Below are 19628 nucleotides of genomic sequence, written 5' to 3'. Positions count from 1 at the left end.
GGCCATCAGAGAGCACAAGAGGTGGTACCCGCTGAGGAGCTGCTGAGGAGTGTTTCCATGAGGGAATTCCTTCCCAGCGTTTCTTAGACAATTTATATACTTTCCAGATATCAAATTCTGAGACAAATTGAGAAATTGGGAAAATAGGAGAAGGTATTACAATTCTTCTGTGAGAATTAAAGCTTAACCATGAGCAGAGAGATACCATTGGTCTGAAGGGATCCGTTGAAGGGATCCACTAAAAGACCAGGAAGAGCTTCATGCTCAGCGTGAAATCTGCTTGAGATTCTCTCTCCCTCTCCCTCTGCCCCTTCTCCACTCGTGCATGTGCACATGCGCTTTCTCTCTCTCTTTCTCTCTCTAAAATAAATAAATAAATCTTAAAAAAGAGAAATCCACAATAAAGAATTTCTGATAAAAGAAATCCACAATAAAGTAAAGAATTTCTGATTTTTTACTTCCAAGTCCCAAAGATTAATATGTTCTTGAGAATTTAGAAACACTACAATGAATGAGGATTTAAAAGGGTAGTGAGAGTCGGTTTTGAAATTTTGCCTAGGGCCCATCTTATTCCTGGAGGAAAACTAATGGTCTCCAGGAGGCACAGGTTTCTACAGGGAAGCAAAGCTATTTGGTAAAAGTCACAGTCTATGGAAGCCACAGGGATTTGCTTTTGTTTGTCTTATCTCCATGTTCTCAATTTCACCTGGAAACATCATTTCACTTTTGTCTTGGCTTACAGGTCAGCTTATGTGCCTAAGGAGGCTTAAATGAATGTGGTAGCTGAGGTGCTGTTTGGTCCAGAATCCAAGGTCTTTTAACTACTCTGTGGCCCAAAGCACTCAGCCAAATAGTAGGATCTGTACAAACTACATGTGTTCCAGCCCAGGCCATTTCATGTGGAACCAGATGTGATCAAACCATGTCATGTTCTCAGCAGTGATTGCTCTTTTGAGAAGAAATTATTCTATATCACCATATTAGAGACAATGGTGTCTATGCCAGATGCCCTCTGGTCCTGGGGGACTGGCAAGCAAAGAGAGGGCATGAATGAAATCTAGCAGGCCCATGCTTCACTTCTCATTTCAGTCTAACTCAAAATGGAAGCCTCTTTGGCTTCCACTACTAGGAAGCAAAGTTGTCCTTGGAAACCAGGACAAAGCCAGCAAAGAGCTCATGCCTCTTACACTTTAAGGAGTGTGATCGACAATGGTCAACCTCTGTTCCACTCACATTTTTGTATGTGGCCAGAGGAGGGGAGAATTAAAATTCTCATTCTGGACCAAACAGCACCTCTGATATAACGAGTAGTCTCTGAGCTGCTAATTAGGTATACAGGTAGATGCAGAAATAAAAGATGTACATCATATAGACATGGATGTTGTCTGTGGTGAAATAGGTGATGTTGATGTAGATATTGTAAATGCTGTGATGAGGCTGTCCATGACACAGAAGTAAATGCAGATGTAGCTGATATCTATATAAATATAGATGTACATAGAGTAGCTGCCAATAGAAACGTAGATGGGATTGGCATAGCTGTAAACAAGGATGTAGTTGATGTGGATGATAGACTAGAATTTCTCAATGTCAGCACTATTGACATTTTGGGCTGAATAATTCTTTATTTTCAGGAGCTGTCCTGTGCATTGTAGGATGGTTAGCAGCATCTCTGGCCTCTACTCACTAGATTCCAGGGACACGCCTTTCCTGCCCGGAGTTGTGACAATCAGAAATGGTTCTGGATGTTGCCAGATGTCTCCTGGGTACAAAGTTGTCCTGGTTGAGAACCACTGATTTAGACAATGTAGATGTAAACGTCAGGTAGACACTGATGTGGATGTGAGCATAGATGTAGATGATGCAGATGATGAACAAGAAAGTGTAGCTCTAGGTAATACAGATACAAACATAGATGTTGGTAAAGAATATGTAAACACAGATGGAGGAGATGATGTAAGAGGAGATGTAAATGCTATCACTTTGAACATAGGTGTAGATGACATACGTGACATGGCTAATGCTGTTGGTATAAATGTAAGTTGTATGATCTGGGGAGAAAAATGCTGGTGTTGATGATGCTGATGACATAGATTAGGTATAACCAAAGTTCAGGTATATGAGATAGATATCTAGATAGATCAATATAAAAAGAATTTTCCCAATGTGAATTTAAGTTTTTTGAAGATGAGAATCATATCTATATATAATGATAGCTCCCAGAGCAATTTGGAGGTACTTATGAACAATCTATTGATTGTTTAATTAGTTCTACCCATTAAGAGGCAATAAAGTTATCTTTTATATTCAAGTATGTTTTCAATTAAGAAAACAGATTGTCTTCAGGAGAGTTTGTGGTTATTTAAAACTCCAAGTTATAAATAAAAGTATGTGGGTAGACATTTAAATACTCAAAACAGGGGCGCCTGGGTGGCTCAGATGGTTAAGCGTCTGCCTTCGGCTCAGGTCATGATCCCAGGGTCCTGGGATCGAGTCCTGCATCGGGCTCCCTGCTCCTTGGGAGCCTGCTTCTCCCTCTGCCTCTCTCTCTCTCTCTCTCTTTCTGTCTCTCATGAATAAATAAATAAAATCTTTAAAAATAAATAAATAAATACTCAAAACATAGCCTGCATATATTTTCCCAACTTTTTGTTATGAAAATTTTCGAACATACAGAAGACTTGATAAAAATTTACAAATAAGACCTATATACCTACCACTTTGCCATTAACATTTACTCTACCATTAACATTTACTTTACTATATGTAAAGCATTTACTGTACATTTACTATACTATATACTTGTTTAACTCATGTCTATCCATCTGTCCATCCATCACTCCATCTTATTTGTTGATGCATTTCAAAGCAAGTCCTACATGTGTTTTTCACTGATTCCCTAGAAGACTAAATTCCCCCAAATACTACTTTTGACTCCCTATAATTACATATTGTCACCTTGCCTAGGATGATCATAGGTCACCTGGGATGTTTTGCAGAATAAACCTTTGTAGAACTTAGGAGATCAAGACATTTGTTAAAAATTTGAAGCTGAAGTTCAAGCAAGGATAAACCCAGAGTTTATTAAGGAGAGACACTGAGAACAGGCAGGCTGTGGCATTTCTCCCACTTCTTTGGGGGAGTTTTCAGACCCTGGGCAAGCAGCATCCTGTCAGGAATGTTTTTTTAAGTGTGGTATAGCCTGAAGGCAGAGAAACTGTCCTGTGATCTATTAAGGTCCTTTTTGAGAGAGCCATCTGATTCTGAGGTCTCTCATTCTCCACTAAAGACTGATACTCAGATTGAAAAAAGAAAAAAAATCGATGATGAAAACCAGAAAGACATTAGACTTCAAGATATAGATAGCTTCATTAGTACAAGATCACATGACAAGCCTCAGGTGGTCTCTCAACTCATTCAGTAAAGCTTTTTTTTTTTTTAAGATATATGTATTTATTTCTTTGAGAGGGAGAGAGAGAGTGAGCATGAGCGGGGGTAGGAGCAGAGGGGGAGAGAGAGAGAATCTCTCAAGCAGACTCCACGCTGAGCCTGCAGCTTGATGTGGGGCTTGACGTGGGGCTCGATCCCATGACCCTGAGATCATGACCTGAGTGGAAACCAAGAGGCAGATGCTTAACTGACTGAGCCACCCAGGTGCCCCTTCAGTAAATCTTGGTAGTATGTTCATACACCAGACAGCAACTGAGGAAATGTTTCTGCTTTCATGGAGGTCCTAGCCTTTCTCACAGACATTGCCAAGTTGTCAACTCACAGCTGGCTGACCCACAGTTTAAGCAAATGCTATTCATAGTCCTGAGGAACCTGACTTCTTCCCCTAAAAATGAGCAATACTATATTCTTTGGAATCACAGTTCTCTACATACCCAAAACTCGTTATGCTTAGCAAATCTGTAAATCTCTCCAAAACATCAAAGCTGACAAGAACCTGCTGAAAGTACGTTGGCTGTGGATGACAGCATTTCCAAATATCCAATAAGACATTTACTGAATGGAAGGAAGTGTCAGTCTGTCAAGTTTATTGAGTTGTTACAGGGCTGTGGTCAGTCTGAGCTGCCAACATGTTACCAGGCTAGGCTAAAGAGGACTAGATGTGGGGTGATCCTATGACATGGGTGGAGAGCTACTAAATAGTAAACAGTGAAATTAGCAATCTGCACCAATCTGTACTGAGATTTGGTTCGGGGGTGGCACCTCCTACTTGATTCTGGGAAGGTTTCCTCTGGGCTTTGATGGGTGGGGAACAGAAGGTTTGTCCACAAGTCTGGAGGATGAGAGAACACAGAGTAGCAGATGCTGTAGATGCCCAGCCTGTATCTCCTTGGGCCTTGACATTGCATGTATAACCGACGTGACTTCCAATCACCAGATCTGCCTCTTTACCTGAGGGCTCTGTGCGGTGCCTGGGGTCCCCTCTGCCCATACACACAGCAGGCCAGACGTGCTGGAGTATGAGTGCCTCCCTGGGTGCGGCCTTTGACAAAAGACTGATGGGAGCTGGTGCTCACATGCCTTCGCTCTCTCACTCCTTGTGCAGGATAACTCTGAGGCTTACGTTCTGCCCTGGTGCCCCGAGTTCTGAAGGGGGATTGAGCTCCAGTTGCCCACAGGAGCAACTTGCTTAATGATGCACCTCCTATTGGTCTCCTTTTCTCCCATCTCAGCTCCCCGCTCTCCCACTCAAATACACTACTTGCACTTGAATTTGTGCCCCAGAGTCTGTTTCTGAGGCAACCTAAACTAAGCCACACAGGCAGTGAACAAATGCTCTGAAGGTCCCTCTGGCTCATTATTTTCCATCTTGTAAATCCGTGAAGGCAATCAGAACGCAGAGAAGACTGGGCCTGCCAAATTCTCTTACCTCAGCCCAGGAAACTCAAGGGCATCTTTTCCTAGTAACAGAGAAATTCTGTGCCTTTGGGAACAGCTGTCACGGTGTCAGCCCTGGCTTCACATTACTTAACCACGCACACCACCTCCTCCCATTATGGAATTTGAGAGCCATCAGAAATACAATGAGGGAACAGAGGCAGAACCCTGGCCATGGCGACAAATCTCCTATGGCCCCGTTCATCTCTGCCCCAGCCTGATCCGTAGCAGCATGGAATACTTTCAAGAGCAAGTCCAGTCACTAATGGAACCCTTGGAGCAGAGGTTTTAATGGGCCTGGAAGACTCTGTGCTTACACTGAGCATCTGAGTGAAAGTCAAGGGGACAGATTGATCTTTGGTTTTCCCCCAGAGATTAGGCCAGGAGACAATCACTGAAACACCAAGACACAAAAGAAACTGTTAGCTCTTAAAGCCTTTGTAAACTCGGTGCTTAAGGGGTGCTGTTTAGGGGCGCCTGGGTGGCTCAGTCAGTTGAGTGGCCAACTCTTGATTTCAGCTCAGGTCATGATCTCAAAGTCCTGGGACTGAGCCCTGCCATCAGGATCTGCGCTCAGCGGTGGGGAGGGTGGGGGGGGTCAGCTTGGGGATTCTCTCTCTCCCTCTCCCTCTGCCCTTCCCCCTGCTCGTGCTCTGCCCACCCCCTAAAATAAATACATAAATCTTTAAAAAAAAAAAAAGTGCTATTCTGTTGATGTAATCCATTTTGGGGGTTGGGAAATACCTCCATATTTTGTTGAAATAAAGTTTCAACTTTATTTCAACTATATATCAACTATGTATCAACAATATATATCAATATCAATGTATATCAATATATACAACTATATGTCAACAACTACTGTTGTCTATGTCTATACGCTAACAGAAGTTCAAGTGGAGAGATGGGCAGGTCATTTGCTGTTATGGGGAATGCTTAGCATCCTAATTCCCTTTTCTCTATGATGTGGGAAATGGTGAGACGCAGGATTCACCCCCCTACTCTGGAAGGGAGCCAAACCAGATGGCCCTTTCCCTGACCCCCGGCTGCTAGAGGACAGCCACATGATCTAGCCTCAGCAAATCAGATGTTCCCACGCAGAACTTTATTTAGATGCAGGGACAGCTTAGAATTTAATGCAGCAGTGGCACCTAGGCTCCTGGCCCTAGCTGCAGTGGTATTCAACAGCCAGAGTCCAGTAGGGCTGGAGTTAGGAACATTCCAACCAGACTATCCCTGTAGCATGACCTCAGCTGCGTTCCTGCTGCCCAGCCTCCTTCAGATCCTGCCTATTTTCAAAAACCTGATTATCCAGACTTCTGGTCAATTCCATTTGGCACCCATTCACCTTCTCCTAAAGTCAGCTAGAGTCCACTTCGGTTGTGTGCAGTGCAGAACTCTGACTGGCACAGAAAGTGACATCCCCTAGTTTACAGAGTCACCCTGGAGGTTGGACACCTGGGTTCTTGTCGGGGAGGGGGTCATCTAGATAACTAGACAAAGGGGTCTTTATCTCCCTCCCTGCAGAGCGCTTGATTGCATAATTGCTAAGTTTCCCTTACTGTTATGTAAGTATGTAAATTACTGTTCAAAGTCTATGATTCTACATGAAGTATTGGCCGGTGAAGACCCAAAGCTACTTGAGTTTCTGCATCCTTAGTGATAGGGAAAGGGTGTCTGGAAAAAGATGTCATTGTGTGAAGCCCACAGATAGATTTGGTCCAAATCAAATAATCAAAGAGTGTCTCAAGCCACTATACGTGTGCATAGATTCCCCAAAGGGGGGAATGTACCTGGTAAACACTGCTTTGGGCATGTCAAGGCCAAGAATATGCATGGTTCATTTAATAGTGTCCATAAGTGTCTGCTACATGAGTCGTCCCACTGGAGACAAAGAAAATCAGAGATCAGACAGTGAGAGTGACTGGCACTTTTATGTATGCAGTAATCTAAATAATTGTGTAGCCACAATAACAAGTCTGGGGAGTGGGAAATGTGGTCATAACATGCAGAGATCATGGATTTTTAGGGGGAGAGTAGAGATCACTCACTTTGAAGCGCTTCCCATGTTCACACTATAACAGATGCTGGAAAAACCCACTGGAAACATGATGAGTCAGGAAAACTTTTGCAGTTTAATGATAAACCAATTTATTTAGAGAGTAATTCCAGTTTTTACAGGGGAGCAGCTAGTGCAGATTGAAAGAGGTTTAAGAGATACAAATGCAATGGTAGATCCTTGTTTAAATCCTGATTCAAATAAAACAACTCTAAGAAGGCATTTTTGAGAAAATTGGGAAAAACTGAACATGGACTGAGTATCAGATAACATTAAGGAATTATGGATGATTATCTTCAGGTATTCATGGTCAGGTGGTGCTTTGTTTTGTTTTGTTCTGTTGAGTCCTTATCCATTAGCGATAGATGCTCTGTTCACAAGTGAAATAAAATAATGTCTTGGATTTGTTTTAAAATACTCTAGCATTGGGACCCCTGGGTGGCTCAGTCAGTTAAGCGTCTGCCTTTGGCTCAGGTCATAATCCCAGGGTCCTGGATGGAGTCCCAGATCCTGCTCCTTGCTCAGCAGGGAGCCTGCTTCTCCCTCTGCCTCTGCCTCTCCCCCTGTTTGTGCTTGCGCTCTCTCTCTGACAAATAAATAAATAAAATATTTTTAAAAATAATAAAATAAAATACGCTAGCATCATGGTGAGCGCTGTGAATTGTGTAAGACTGTTGAATCACAGATCTGTACCTCTGAAACAAATAATGCAGTATGTGTTAAGAAAAAAAAAGAAAGAAGGGGAAGATGGCAGGAGGGGAAGAATGAAGGGGGGTAAATCGGAGGGGGAGATGAACCATGAGAGACGATGGACTCTGAAAAACAAACTGAGGGTTCTAGAGGGGAGGGGGGTGGGGGGATGGGTTAGCCTGGTGATGGGTATTAAAGAGGGCCCGTTCTGCATGGAGCACTGGGTGTTATGCATAAACAATGAATCATGGAACAGTACATGAAAAACTAATGATGTAATGTATGGTGATTAACATAACAAAAAATTTAAAGAACAACAACAACAAAAAGATGTAATGAAAGGATACTAATTAGAAACATAAAAACATATATTAAAGTATAAATGTTACTGGTAAAAGTAATATATAATAAAATTCAGAATACTCTAATACTCTTTTTTTAACATTAAAAAAAAAAAACACTCTAGCATCATACTCCTCAAAGTATGGCCTGTGGATCAATGCCTGTTTACAAATTGTGTGCTGTTGGTCTGTGTTAAGTGCAGATATTAACAGTAAGGGTTTAGAAACTGTTAGGACACTTTGCATTGTCGTGGCACCCAAGCAGGGATTAGTGTCTCATTGACCAGGGAAGAGCCCAGTCTGGGTGTTGTTGAACTTGCACGGTGAGTTGCATGTGCTGTGAGCACGAGCTGTGTGCTGGAGTGGGCCAGGACGGAATGGACATTAGACAGAAATGCCCTTCACTGTTGACAGCTGAAGAAGCAACGCTTTAGCACACACACAGAAAAGGCTGGGGGCAGGGGGGATTAATGAAAAAGAATGGCAGAAGGCTGGTGGCTGTTGAAGCTAGGTGATGCACAGAGCACAGTGCTCTCTATATTTGTGAAAGGTTGAAAATCTCCATCATTTGGTTTACTAAAAAGTTAAAAAGAAACTAGTCTGTCAAGGGAAATATTTTAAATAGGTACATTTTCAGTACATTTCATAGGTTTAAATCGACATATATAGCATATTTATAATAGGTGTGTGTTTCACATAAACTACTATAGAAATGACACGCAGAATAATACATAGTTCACACAGGGATTAGGGTTCAGGTAAAACTTTATTTTACAGAAGTCGTGGGTAAACAAACAAAGTAATTTGCTGCATCATGAGCTTGGTGAGCTTTTATTATATAATAAATTCTGATTCTATAATAAACTCCTTGAGGCCAAGGTTTCCTGTGAGATACCACTTCTGTGTCTCCACAGGACTCAACAGAGGGTACCGCAGAGTAAATGGTGCTTAATGAACACTGGCCGGTAGGCTAAATTCAGGAAATGAATTGCTCTGAACAGTAGTTTAATTCTCCATGCGGTAACGCCACACCGCTCAATCAATCTGAAAATCAATTTCCTGAATCCACCCTCATGGAGATTTGTTACAGAATGTTTGAGCCTGAGAGGGACTTGGAGCTTTGCTGATGTCCTCATTCTGCAGATGGAAATGAGGCCTGGAGGAGTTAGATGAGCCTCACTAGACATCCCGCTTGTTAATGGCAGCATTGTGCCGCTGCCGGCCCCAGTCGGACTCTTCCTTCTGCCATGATGTTTCCCAGGAGGGCCAAAGCCACCTCCTACTTTCCCCCATCCCTTACTCCTGGTTTGCAATTATATGGTTTCAGTTGCAGAAAAGAGAAAGAGTTGTCAAGCTCCCTCTACCGGGAGGCTGAACAGAAGATGGGACCCCACAGAACGAGCTCATGTCATAATCAGTTTTTACCCAGGACTGGTCTGTGCCTGGCCTAAGATAAGCTCCCTAGCCTTTAGGAACTTTCCATCTCTTTGGGGAAAGAAGATGTACACATGTTCATAGCTACAGGAAGGTTCTCCTTTGTAAGATTAGAGCATAAATGAGAGGTTGGGTAGAATCATGGGGGCTAGAGAAGGGATGGGATGTTTTGGAGGCCATGGAGCTCGGGCATAAGGTTTGAGGACAGAAGAGGGAAGAACACAGATTAGAAGAGCATGGGTCTGGGTTTGTGCTTCACCCTGTTGGTGTTAAGGAGCTTGTGAAGTTTCTGGCAGGTGAGGGAAATGGTAGAATGGGATCTAGTACTGACTAGATTTAGGATGACCAACATGGTAGCAACAGTGTGTGGGAATGGCTGGAAGCAGGAACCTTAAGGAGGGCCTTGAGGAGATAAAAGCTCAGAGCAGGTAATGGCAGAAGGAAGAGAAAGAAGAAGCAGACGTAAGAATTTCAATTTTTAAGCAACATTCCCTCCCCCAAAAAAAAACCTCCAAAAAAACCAACACTAACTGCCAGGTGCTATTCTAAACACCATACAAATATGAACTCATTTGACCATCCTGAACTAGGTACGATGGTTACTTCTCTTTTACAGATGAGGAAACTGAGGCACAGTAAGAGCAAATAACATGCCCAGGGGCATATGCCAATAAATGATAGAGTCAAGATTCATACCCAGGCAGGGCCTCCCAGGTCTCAGCTCTTAAGGACCACTGGCATGCTATAGTGGAATGTTTAGAAGCAGAAGTCATGATGAATCCAAATATTTTCAAGCCTGAGTGACTTAGCAAATGTTAATGCCATTGATGGATTACATATATCAAATGGGAGTATTATTAGCCTGTGGGAAAGAGGGTGCACTTGACTTTTTATACATTTTGTTTATGGTGACAAGAACACATCTGAGTAGAATGTCCCGTGGGACATTAGAACTACAGGACGAGCTTGGGGAAGACACAGTTGCAAGTTTGTTTGTTTGTTTGTTTGTTTGTTTGTTTGTTTCTTTCTTTCTTTCTTTCTTTCTACCCTTGGAAAATGTTGTGCCACTTTCTTCTGGCCTCCATGATTTCAAAAGAGAAATCTGCTGTCATTCGAATTGGTGTTTGCCTATAACTAAGACATGCATCATTTCTCTCTGGTTGCTCTTAAGATTTTTTCTTTAGTTTCCAGAAGTTTAATTATGCTGTGTTTTGATGAGGATTTCTTTAGATTTATCCTAGTTCAGATTCATATTAGCTCTTGAGTCTGTAGGTTTTGTTTTTCACCAAATGGAAGTTTTCAGCCATTATTTCTTTGAATATTTGTTAAGCCCCACAATCTTTCTTGTCTCCTGGGATTCTGATGATATCAATGTCAATATCTTTTGTTACTGTGCCACAGATTCCTTTTCTTCCCCCACTCCCTGTTCTCTTGTTTGTCAGATCGAGTAAATTTGATTGAACTGTTCTCAATTAAGCGATTCCATCTTCTGTCATCTCCACTCTACCACTGAACCCATCCAATGAGGGTTTTTTTTCTTTTTTAATTTTGGTAGCTCTGCTTTTCAGTTCTATAATTTACACTTGGTTCTTTTTTGTAACTTCCATTTCTTTGATGAGGTTTTATATTTCTTCATATGTTTCAAGGGATTTCATAATTACTTGCTGAAACCATTTTATGGTAACTGCTTTAAAATTTCTGCCAGATAGTTCCAACATCTGATTCATCTCACTATTGGTGTCAGTTGACTATCTTTTCTCACTCACATTGTGATTTTCCTGGTTCTTGGTATGACAAGTGATTTTTTTTTTTACTGTATCCTGGGCATTTTGCAAATTATGTTAGGAGACTCTTAATCTTATATAAATCTTCTATTTTAGTAGGCAGCCACCCTGTTTGGGCTTTGGATTTTTTTCTTAAGGTTTACTTTTGTAGTCTATAGTTTCAGTGACCGTTTTCTGACCAAACAGCAATGCTGTTTTGGTCTACTTTGTTCTCGTTTTGCTTAAGCTCCCACTGGATCCCTGCATGCGATGCCTACATGGATATCATTGGGCAGATACAGGGGGATGCCCTAGATCACCATCTGCCATTGCATGGAGACCTGGGAGACACCGGGCCGGCTGGCACGACTAGCACACATGAATGTATCTACATTGTTCACTTTTTATTCTAGTTTTTTTATGATTTTATCTTTTTACTTTTTATTTTTAATCCATCTAAAATTCATTTTGATATCAAGAGTGAGGTGAAGAATACTCTTCTCCCCCCGTTGGGGAGCCAGTTACTCTAAAACCATCTGCTAAAAATTCCACCTTCTCCTTACAAATTTGAAATGCTACCTTCATCAAATTCTCAATTTACATGTGCATTTATATCTATGGGCCGAACTCTTTTTCTTGGATTTGTCTACTTTTGTCGCTGCTTGAGTTACTGTAGAGTTAAAAATGTTTTCATATTTGACAAGGCTAGTCCCTTCTCTTTAATTTGCTGACTGTGTTTTGCTTTTTAAAAGGATTTGCGACACGGCTGCAGGGCAAAGACAGGCAAAGGAAGATGTGGCTTGACCTGATAGAAGTTTCTTGCAGTGTTCCAGGAGAGAGATGGTGGAACTATCAGGTCAGATAGATTATCTATCCCATTGTCTTCCAGATTTCAGTCATTTTCTGGTATACCAGCTGTGTAATTTTTGACATATCTATATGTTGTCTGCACTGTTAACTTTTTCGCTAATTCAATTCACTTTTTTAAAAAAAGATTATTTATTTAGAGAGCGCGCAAGGGGGCAGGTAGGGGAAGAGGGAGAGGGATAGAGAATCTCAAGCAGACTCTGCTGAACACAGAGCCCAACACAGGGCTCGATATTACCGCCCTGAGATCAAGACCTGAGCTGAAATCAGGAGTCAGATGCTTAACCGACTGAGACACCCAGACCCCCTAATTCAGTTCACTTTTAAATTTTAAATATTTATATTAGGCTTATCCTACATGCTATCTGTAAAAGCACAGATTGGATGCAGTAGTTATATATTTTTCTAACATATTAAACCGAAGAGATAACAATGAAAATAAACATTGTTTTTCCACGTGGTGCCTACAGTATACTGTCAGCAGCTTGAGAAACAAAGGGTCTGAGCAAACCCATCTCATCTCCAGATGAAAATCCTCACTCAGAAGGGAGCCACCTAGGTTGGCTGGTGATCTCTGTCACTTAAGCTGGATGCCGGGTGCACAGATGGGTTCAGTTTGTGAAAATCAGCAAGAGGTTCACTTAGAAAAACTTTTCTGTGTGATAGGTGTAATTCAATGAAAAGTTTTAAAAGTATCTCCGTATTGTTTTGTGCTAATGGCTAGTACTAAGATCTGTGGCATGTACTCACATAGGTCATGCAAAGCAATGACTAAAGAAGTGAGTAGCCGCCATACAAACGTAAAACACTGGTAACAATTTCTCTTCTTCAGAGTTGTGATGTTCCTGCAAGCAAATCCACCCTCATGGAGACTGCTAGAAAAGGCCACAGAGGATATCACAGGCCAGTCAGAATGTTCACGGGATGATAAGACGTTGGTGAAGTGATCTGTAGGGCAGAAACGGACAATAATGCCAAAGGCCAGAGCCTTAATATCCTTATCTCTTAGTCTTTATTAAAGGTAAACAGAGATAAATGGAAAATGCCATCTGAACCTCATGAAGATCAAATTAGAGAGCGAGATTGCAGGGAATCAAATTGTACTGATCTGTCACAAGCACTTACTCAGATACAAGCAAACACACAGCACACTTTTTTCTTTTTTTTCTTCTTCTTCTTCTTCTTTTTTTAACCCTAAGGTGATTCTGGCTTTTAGACTTCTAAATTCTTTGGTCTCAGAGTCTGCCTCTTGCTGAGCACCCTCAGCACCCAGAATAAAAAAGGTTGCAAAATCACTGATACTAGAATCTCTCTGCCAAACAGAAGTAGCTTCCATCTTCTGTTCTTTACGAACAGTAGAAAATAATCCAGTCTCCTCCTGTTAGTGGCCATGGAAACTAATCTCCAATATTTCTTTCAGTGACTGAATAATACTAAAAACCACAGCATTCTTCAGAGTCATCCATTAACTGGCTCCACACTAAAAAACAAAAGAACTACCGGACCTTAAAATTCAACCTGCACATGTTCCATGATGAGTCCCACCGGTTTCCCGATTATTTGGGGGCCAGTTGAATAGGAGAAGCCCCTGGGGAGAGAGTCACATGATTGCTTGTCAGAGAAAAACCTGGAGTCTTGTTTCCTCAAGTATCTCTGAAAGACCTACTCCTTTCCTATTTCCTACCATTTGGGTCTCCTTCCAGTGGTGTTTCTGCACTTCAGTGTGAAACACTGTTTCTTACCTCTGATTGTCTCAGAACTGGAAGCCTCAGTATGGAATTGGTGACCTTTAGAAGTCGCCTCTCTCCAGCCGAGCGTTCCTAAGAGACCTGCCTGAGAGGGCTCCCTCACTCTTCATGGACACTTGGAAGCCGATCTGTTTGCAAAATCTGCTTTCTGGCAAGCTTCTGGAGTCTTAAGCCAATCAAATTTCACCTCCAGTTTCTCAAACTCTAACTGCACAGGGTTGCCAGCTTCTCGGTTTCCCCCAAAAGAAAAATGGACTTCCTTCCATCAATGTCATGTATGGGAAGGGCTGTCAAGGCAGGGATTAGCAGGAGGCCTCCAGTGACAGTTTCAGAGAGCTTGGTGCCAGGTGATGTCATTCTACCCCCTGAGTCTCGAACGGGGGTTCAGGACACGGCCGTGGAGTAGAGCACCTGCCGGCGCAAGCCCGGGCCAGCTATTTAAAACCACGAAGCAAGGACAGGACAGGGGTGAGGGGCCAACTGTCCCGAGGGTGCAGAGGGTGCTGGTACCAGGCAGGCAGAAGGCAACAATGACAGGGAGGAATCCACTTGGGCAAAGGATTCCTCTTTCTCTTCCTCCACAGACGGCCAAGGCCGTACCTCATCAGCCTGGCGTGGCCTGATGGAGCTTACACAGACTTCGGTAGGTGGTGCACATTTGTTTTCTTCACACCTTTCACACTGGCAATCTGGTGGAGACAAAGAACCTTTCTTTCTTTCTTTCTTTCTTTTTTTTTTTTTTTAATTTGCGAATCTTAGCTCTTATTTTGGAGGGTCCAAATGTTCCTTCCACGCCCTGTTAGTATTATAAAACAGGGAATTCTGGCTTTGGAGAGGCAAGGGTATGATTAATATGTGATGCATCTTAAACTGTATTTAAATCTTTATATTATTTTGGGAAATACATTCTCAACCACATGGTCACAGTTTTACTACTTGGTAGGATTCTTATACTTGATTCGGCACAGAGCTTTGAATCCTTCAAAAGACTCATCTAATGAAAAAGCCTGTTCTCTTAGGTTGGGTTCTCCCAGAAGCAGACTTTGAGTCAAGGATTCAGGTACAAGAGCTTTATTAAGGAAAGGCTCCCAGGAGACACCAGTAGGTGGACGGGGAGAAGGAGGAGAGGGAGACAGAAGAAGCTGAGCAAGGTGTGATTTCGTGGGAAGGCTCAGTCTTGGCCTGAGCCAGAGGGGAGTTCTGGAGAGGTAATTATGCCTCAGAACATGTCTTTCCTTCCTTGGGACAAGGAAGCTGTGCTCTTGGATTTCCCAACCAGTCAGTTGCTGGCCTTAAGTCAAAGGGAGTGGTAGGGTGGGGTGGGGTGGGAGGTAGTGTGGACACAGGGGCTATCAGGCCCACAAACACTGCTGGCTCTCCATGTGGGCTGACCTGGCTCAGGTATCAGCTCACAGGGGGCTGGACCCACAGGGCTGGCCAGAGAGGCCCGAAGGGATGTGCGTGGGGCCCTGACAGTGTGAGCCACAGGGCCATCCTCCACACTGCCTGTTCCTACCACCGGGGGCTACTTAGAGGTCTTTCATCACATTCTGCTGCAAAAGGAAACGAATGATGTCTTTTGAAAGTCCCGGGGTGGGCTTTTCATCATCCAGAGACACACCTCCTTCTCCCTGTGGGTAGAAGTGGGTGTCCTTGGAATGCCTCCGTAAGACGGAGCAGCCGTCCCGGTTGAAGATGACCTGGGCCATCTGAAAACTGCGAAGGGCATACTTTTGGTTCTCCTGGCCCTTCAGTTCATTGATTTTCTGAGACAGGCACTGGCAGACCGATGTGGAGAGTGGATTTCTAGCGGCTGGCTGGGGATGGCCAAACATTTCATAGAATCTATCCAGGGATTTCCGAAGCCCATCATCCTCTGCCTTGGTCTCCGTCTGGCTCTTCACACCAGGGTCAAGCCAGAAGTTCTCAGAGGTCCAGGAATCATTTTGTTCAGTATTTAGGTGACTGGTGTCTGCAAGAGAGAACACATTCCAATACTCGAACACATATTCAAAAAAGCCAAAAGCAGATAATGTCTCTTCAATTCACCACACCTACTGCTTTCGGGTGACTGGTAATGGGCAGGATTAGCTGATTCCAGAATTGATTCCCACCATCCTGGGGTTATGCCACTTGTTTGCTCAAAACAAGAACATCTTATTTGCATGTTTCAGGAGTTCTTCATCTATGGTCTTTGCATAGAGGTTCAGGGTAGCTGTGAATTTGGATGGGGAAAAAATCGTATCTTTATTTTCACTAACCTCTACCAGAGATTAAGCATTTCCTTCCATAATAAATGTAGGCAACAAACCTATTAGCAGCAGTACCTATGACTTTGCAGAAGATGTTTTTAAATATCATTTATGCCTATCACTATGCTATGGACTGAGGTGTGGCCCTCCAAAATTCATATGTTGAAGCCCTAACCCTAATGTGACTGTATTTGGAGATGGGGCTTTTAGGAGGTTATTAGGGTTAAATGAAATTGTAAGGGTGGAAGCCAAATCTGATAGGAGTGGTGGCTTTATAAAAAGAGGACGAGATCTCTCTTTCTCTCTCTGTCCACGTGCAGGGACTGAGGGAGGACCATGAGAGGGCACAATGAGAAGGTGGCCTTCTCGAAGCCAGGAAGCCCTTCCCAGAACCCAGCCATACCAGCACTGTGATCTCAGACTTCCGGTCTCTAGAACTCTGAGAAAATAAATTTCTGTTGTTTAGGCCACCCAGTCTATGGTATTTTGTTATGGCGACCCAAGGAGACTAAATTACCACAGTTATTAGATGCCTGATACTAGATCTTATTATTTAAGCATTAATTTACAAAGCATATATTGGAGACTCTTAACTATAGGGAACAAACTGAGGGTTGCTGGGGGGGAGGTGGGTGGGGAGATGAGGTAACTGGGTGATGGGCATTAAGGAGGGCACGTGATGTAAGGAGAGCACTGGGTGTTAAATGCAAGTGATGAATCACTAGATTCTACCCCCGAAACTAATAATACAAATGCAGTTAAGACCCCTAATGTAGACAGTGCTGGGCATTTACACAGTTCAGAGATTGTCTTTCTCTATTCCCTACAGTAATCCTATAGACTCTTTGTCTCTCAATTAAAATCACCACCTTTGTGTTTTTAAAAGAGTAACAAATAAACTAAGTGACTTAATAATAGACAATACGAAGCCAGAATTGGAGCCAAACCCTAGTCCCTGATCTCACTTTCTGTACCTCCCTGGGAACCCTAATTCTTAACACGGGAATCTCTCAACTCTTCTGTAACAAAGGACTTTCCTCTCAATGTGTTCTAGGAAAGATCCCACACATATAACTTGCAGAATTCCTTATGCACCAACCAGTTTTATTCTTTATAACTTTATACTTTAAATCAAAATATTATATTTTCTTTTTCTGCTGATAGAAGCTTTACTAAGTTACTAGCTTGAGTTCCACACACACGCCTCTCATCCCCACTAACTCAATTAGTAGCTATCATAAAAATATTTGCACTGCTAATGATGAAGAAAGCTGTGTGATACAGTGGGTGGTTTTAGAAAAGGAGAAGGGATTTGGGGTTTTGCCTCTAGTTTCGCTCCCAGCTAGACAGCATACTACCTTGCTGAGCTTTGGTTTTCTCATCTACAAGAGTTTCAGTAAATGTTTGAGGACTTCTGCGGTAAGACAAGGAACAGAGAAGTAGATAAGCCAAAGCATCCAAGGATATGGACACATGTGGTATGAGACACACGTAGGCCCACACATGGACAGACATTCACTGGCCCACCATATAAGAAGCCCAACAACAAAGCACTTAGCTACCTTGAAGAATGGCTGATTCCAGGGTGGTTACAGGAAAGTACACCATGAGACTGGTATTTTATTGTTCTAGAATGGTCAAATACTGATGTGGGCTTGTCAAGGGGGAGTAGAGGCCAGCTCAAAAGGGATCACCTGGCCACATCTGGAACAACTTGAGCATCAAAATAAAATGATAGTAACAGATGACAGACCATTTATTAAAACAGAAAACCATGAATCCATAAAATAATTGAAAGTTTGCCGAGGAACAGGATAGTTGCAGTCTCAGAGTACTTCCCCCTAAAATACTTATTAGTCACAAATGGAAAAAGAATAACTGGCACATATCACCTCAATCAAGTGACCTAAGTGAGGGACCAATCGAAATCCTGTTGCCACGCGACCAGATGCAACAGGAAGACCCTGAGCCACTTCTCTGATAGTCCTGCCAAAGCAGGACCTGAACCCAATTAGGAGGAAGTGGCAGACAAAACCAAATTGAGGGACATTCAGCAAAAGGACTGGCCTATACTCTTCGGACGTGCCAAGGTCATGAGAACCCACAGAAGAGTGAGCAAGGCTGTTCCACACTGAAGGGCACCAGAAAGACACGACAATTAAACATAGCACATGATTTTCACTTGGATCTTTTTACTATAAAGAACATTCCCAGGATCGACTGAATGGGAGCTGAGGATTAGATGGTAATAATGTACCCCGCTAAACTTCCTGATTTTGAGAGTTTCACTGGGTTATGGAAGAGAATGTCCTTGTTCATAGGAAAATCAGGGGTGGTGGGCATCAGGCCGGCAACTTACTCTCAAATAATTCGTGGGGGAAAAAAAAGTTCTTTGTATTGTACTTGCAAGTTTTCTATGAGTTTGGGATTCTCTCAAGAAAAATAATGAAAACAAACCTTTGGAGGAATAATTGTTAAAACTTCATTTGGTAGCCTACTTTAATATTAACACAAACAAACAAAAGCCTTAGCCCAGGGCTTGGCAAACAGTCCTTATCTAACAAATGGTAGTGGCTATTACAGAGCCAAGGGGAGAGGGGAGCGGGCAAGGGGTCCCACAATGGCAGGATGAGCTGTCCCTTCCCACCTTCTTCCCCAAAGATGATCTGGTCCTGGGGACATAAGGCAGGAAGACAGGGGCTGAGAAGGGTCAATGGGGAGAGTGGAAGAGAGAAGGAAGACCCTCAGCAGTGACACTGAGAAAGCTGGGGAGTTCCTCAAACTGCTACCTGAGGCAGCCATTGACCCAGAACCCTCCCAGTAGCACAGCATGTACTTGTTAAGGAACTGGTCAATAACTGATTTGAACCCCATGGCCTAAAAACTGGGCTTGTCTCCTCCGTTTTTCATGTAAATATCAAGCAGATTGCAACTCATTTTCAAAGAAACCCTCCTTCCCCTTTCCAGAAGAACAATGACAACATGGGTTGTTATTTACTACATCAGTTCTTTTGAACACCGTCCTCAGTCGTTGACTTCCTTTTAAAACTTGCTTTACTACCAACAACAAAGCTATCTCTCTAATCATGTGGCTGTTGGCAGCCTTTCGGATATCTGGGATTTCTTTGCCAGCAAATAGAGTTAATTGCTTTTCTTTTCCTGATGCGCCTACATATGGACAGCATGGCGATCTTGGATAACTCAGTCAGTTCCTGCATCCTCACAGCTAAGTTCAAACTGCACCTTATTCTTAAATTAACATAGCCCCGATTTGTAGGTCTCTCAACTTGGGACAGTAACGTCTACTCTAGGGAGAGTCTGGGGATGTTTGTGTGTCAGTGATTGGAAAATGCTACTTGTATTTAGTGAGTAGGGTCAAGGATGTAAATATCCTATAAGGCACAGATCAATCCCATCCAACACAGAATCATCCTCCCCAAAATGCCAATAATGCCTCTTACCCCTTGAGAGGAACAGTGGCTCAAAGGATGGATTCTGGAAAGAGTAGGAAATGAATGCTGAATCCCACTGTGTTGTAATATATTGCTTTGCCTTGCTCCCAGGCACCTTTGCGGTTGATCCCTGCA

The 19628-nt window shown here is 42.8% G+C and overlaps 1 protein-coding gene across 2 annotated transcripts in view; it reads right to left on the bottom strand.

Moving 5' to 3' along the window:
* Nucleotides 1-7013: 7013 nt before the first annotated feature.
* Nucleotides 7014-19628, bottom strand: part of SHLD1 (shieldin complex subunit 1) — a 93434-nt gene continuing 80819 nt past the window's right edge. Inside the window, exons 3-4 of one of the 2 annotated variants that reach the window (XR_012374103.1) lie at nucleotides 13784-15761; nucleotides 7014-12989 (exon numbers count right to left, since the gene is read on the bottom strand). Coding sequence is in view for 1 of the 2 variants with exons in the window: in XM_025875993.2 (XP_025731778.1) it covers nucleotides 15319-15761 (443 nt within the window). In the remaining variant the exon portion in view is untranslated. Of the gene's footprint in view, nucleotides 15762-19628 lie in introns of both variants that reach the window. The other variant, XM_025875993.2, reaches the window with a different exon arrangement.

This window comes from Callorhinus ursinus, unplaced genomic scaffold, assembly GCF_003265705.2.
Source record: "Callorhinus ursinus isolate GAN/ISIS: 27379988/994484 unplaced genomic scaffold, GSC_fseal_2.0 scaffold29, whole genome shotgun sequence".
Taxonomy (NCBI): Eukaryota; Metazoa; Chordata; class Mammalia; order Carnivora; family Otariidae; genus Callorhinus; species Callorhinus ursinus.
The sequence above is the reverse complement of the archived record's forward strand: the minus strand, read 5'-3'. Positions and strand labels throughout refer to the sequence as shown.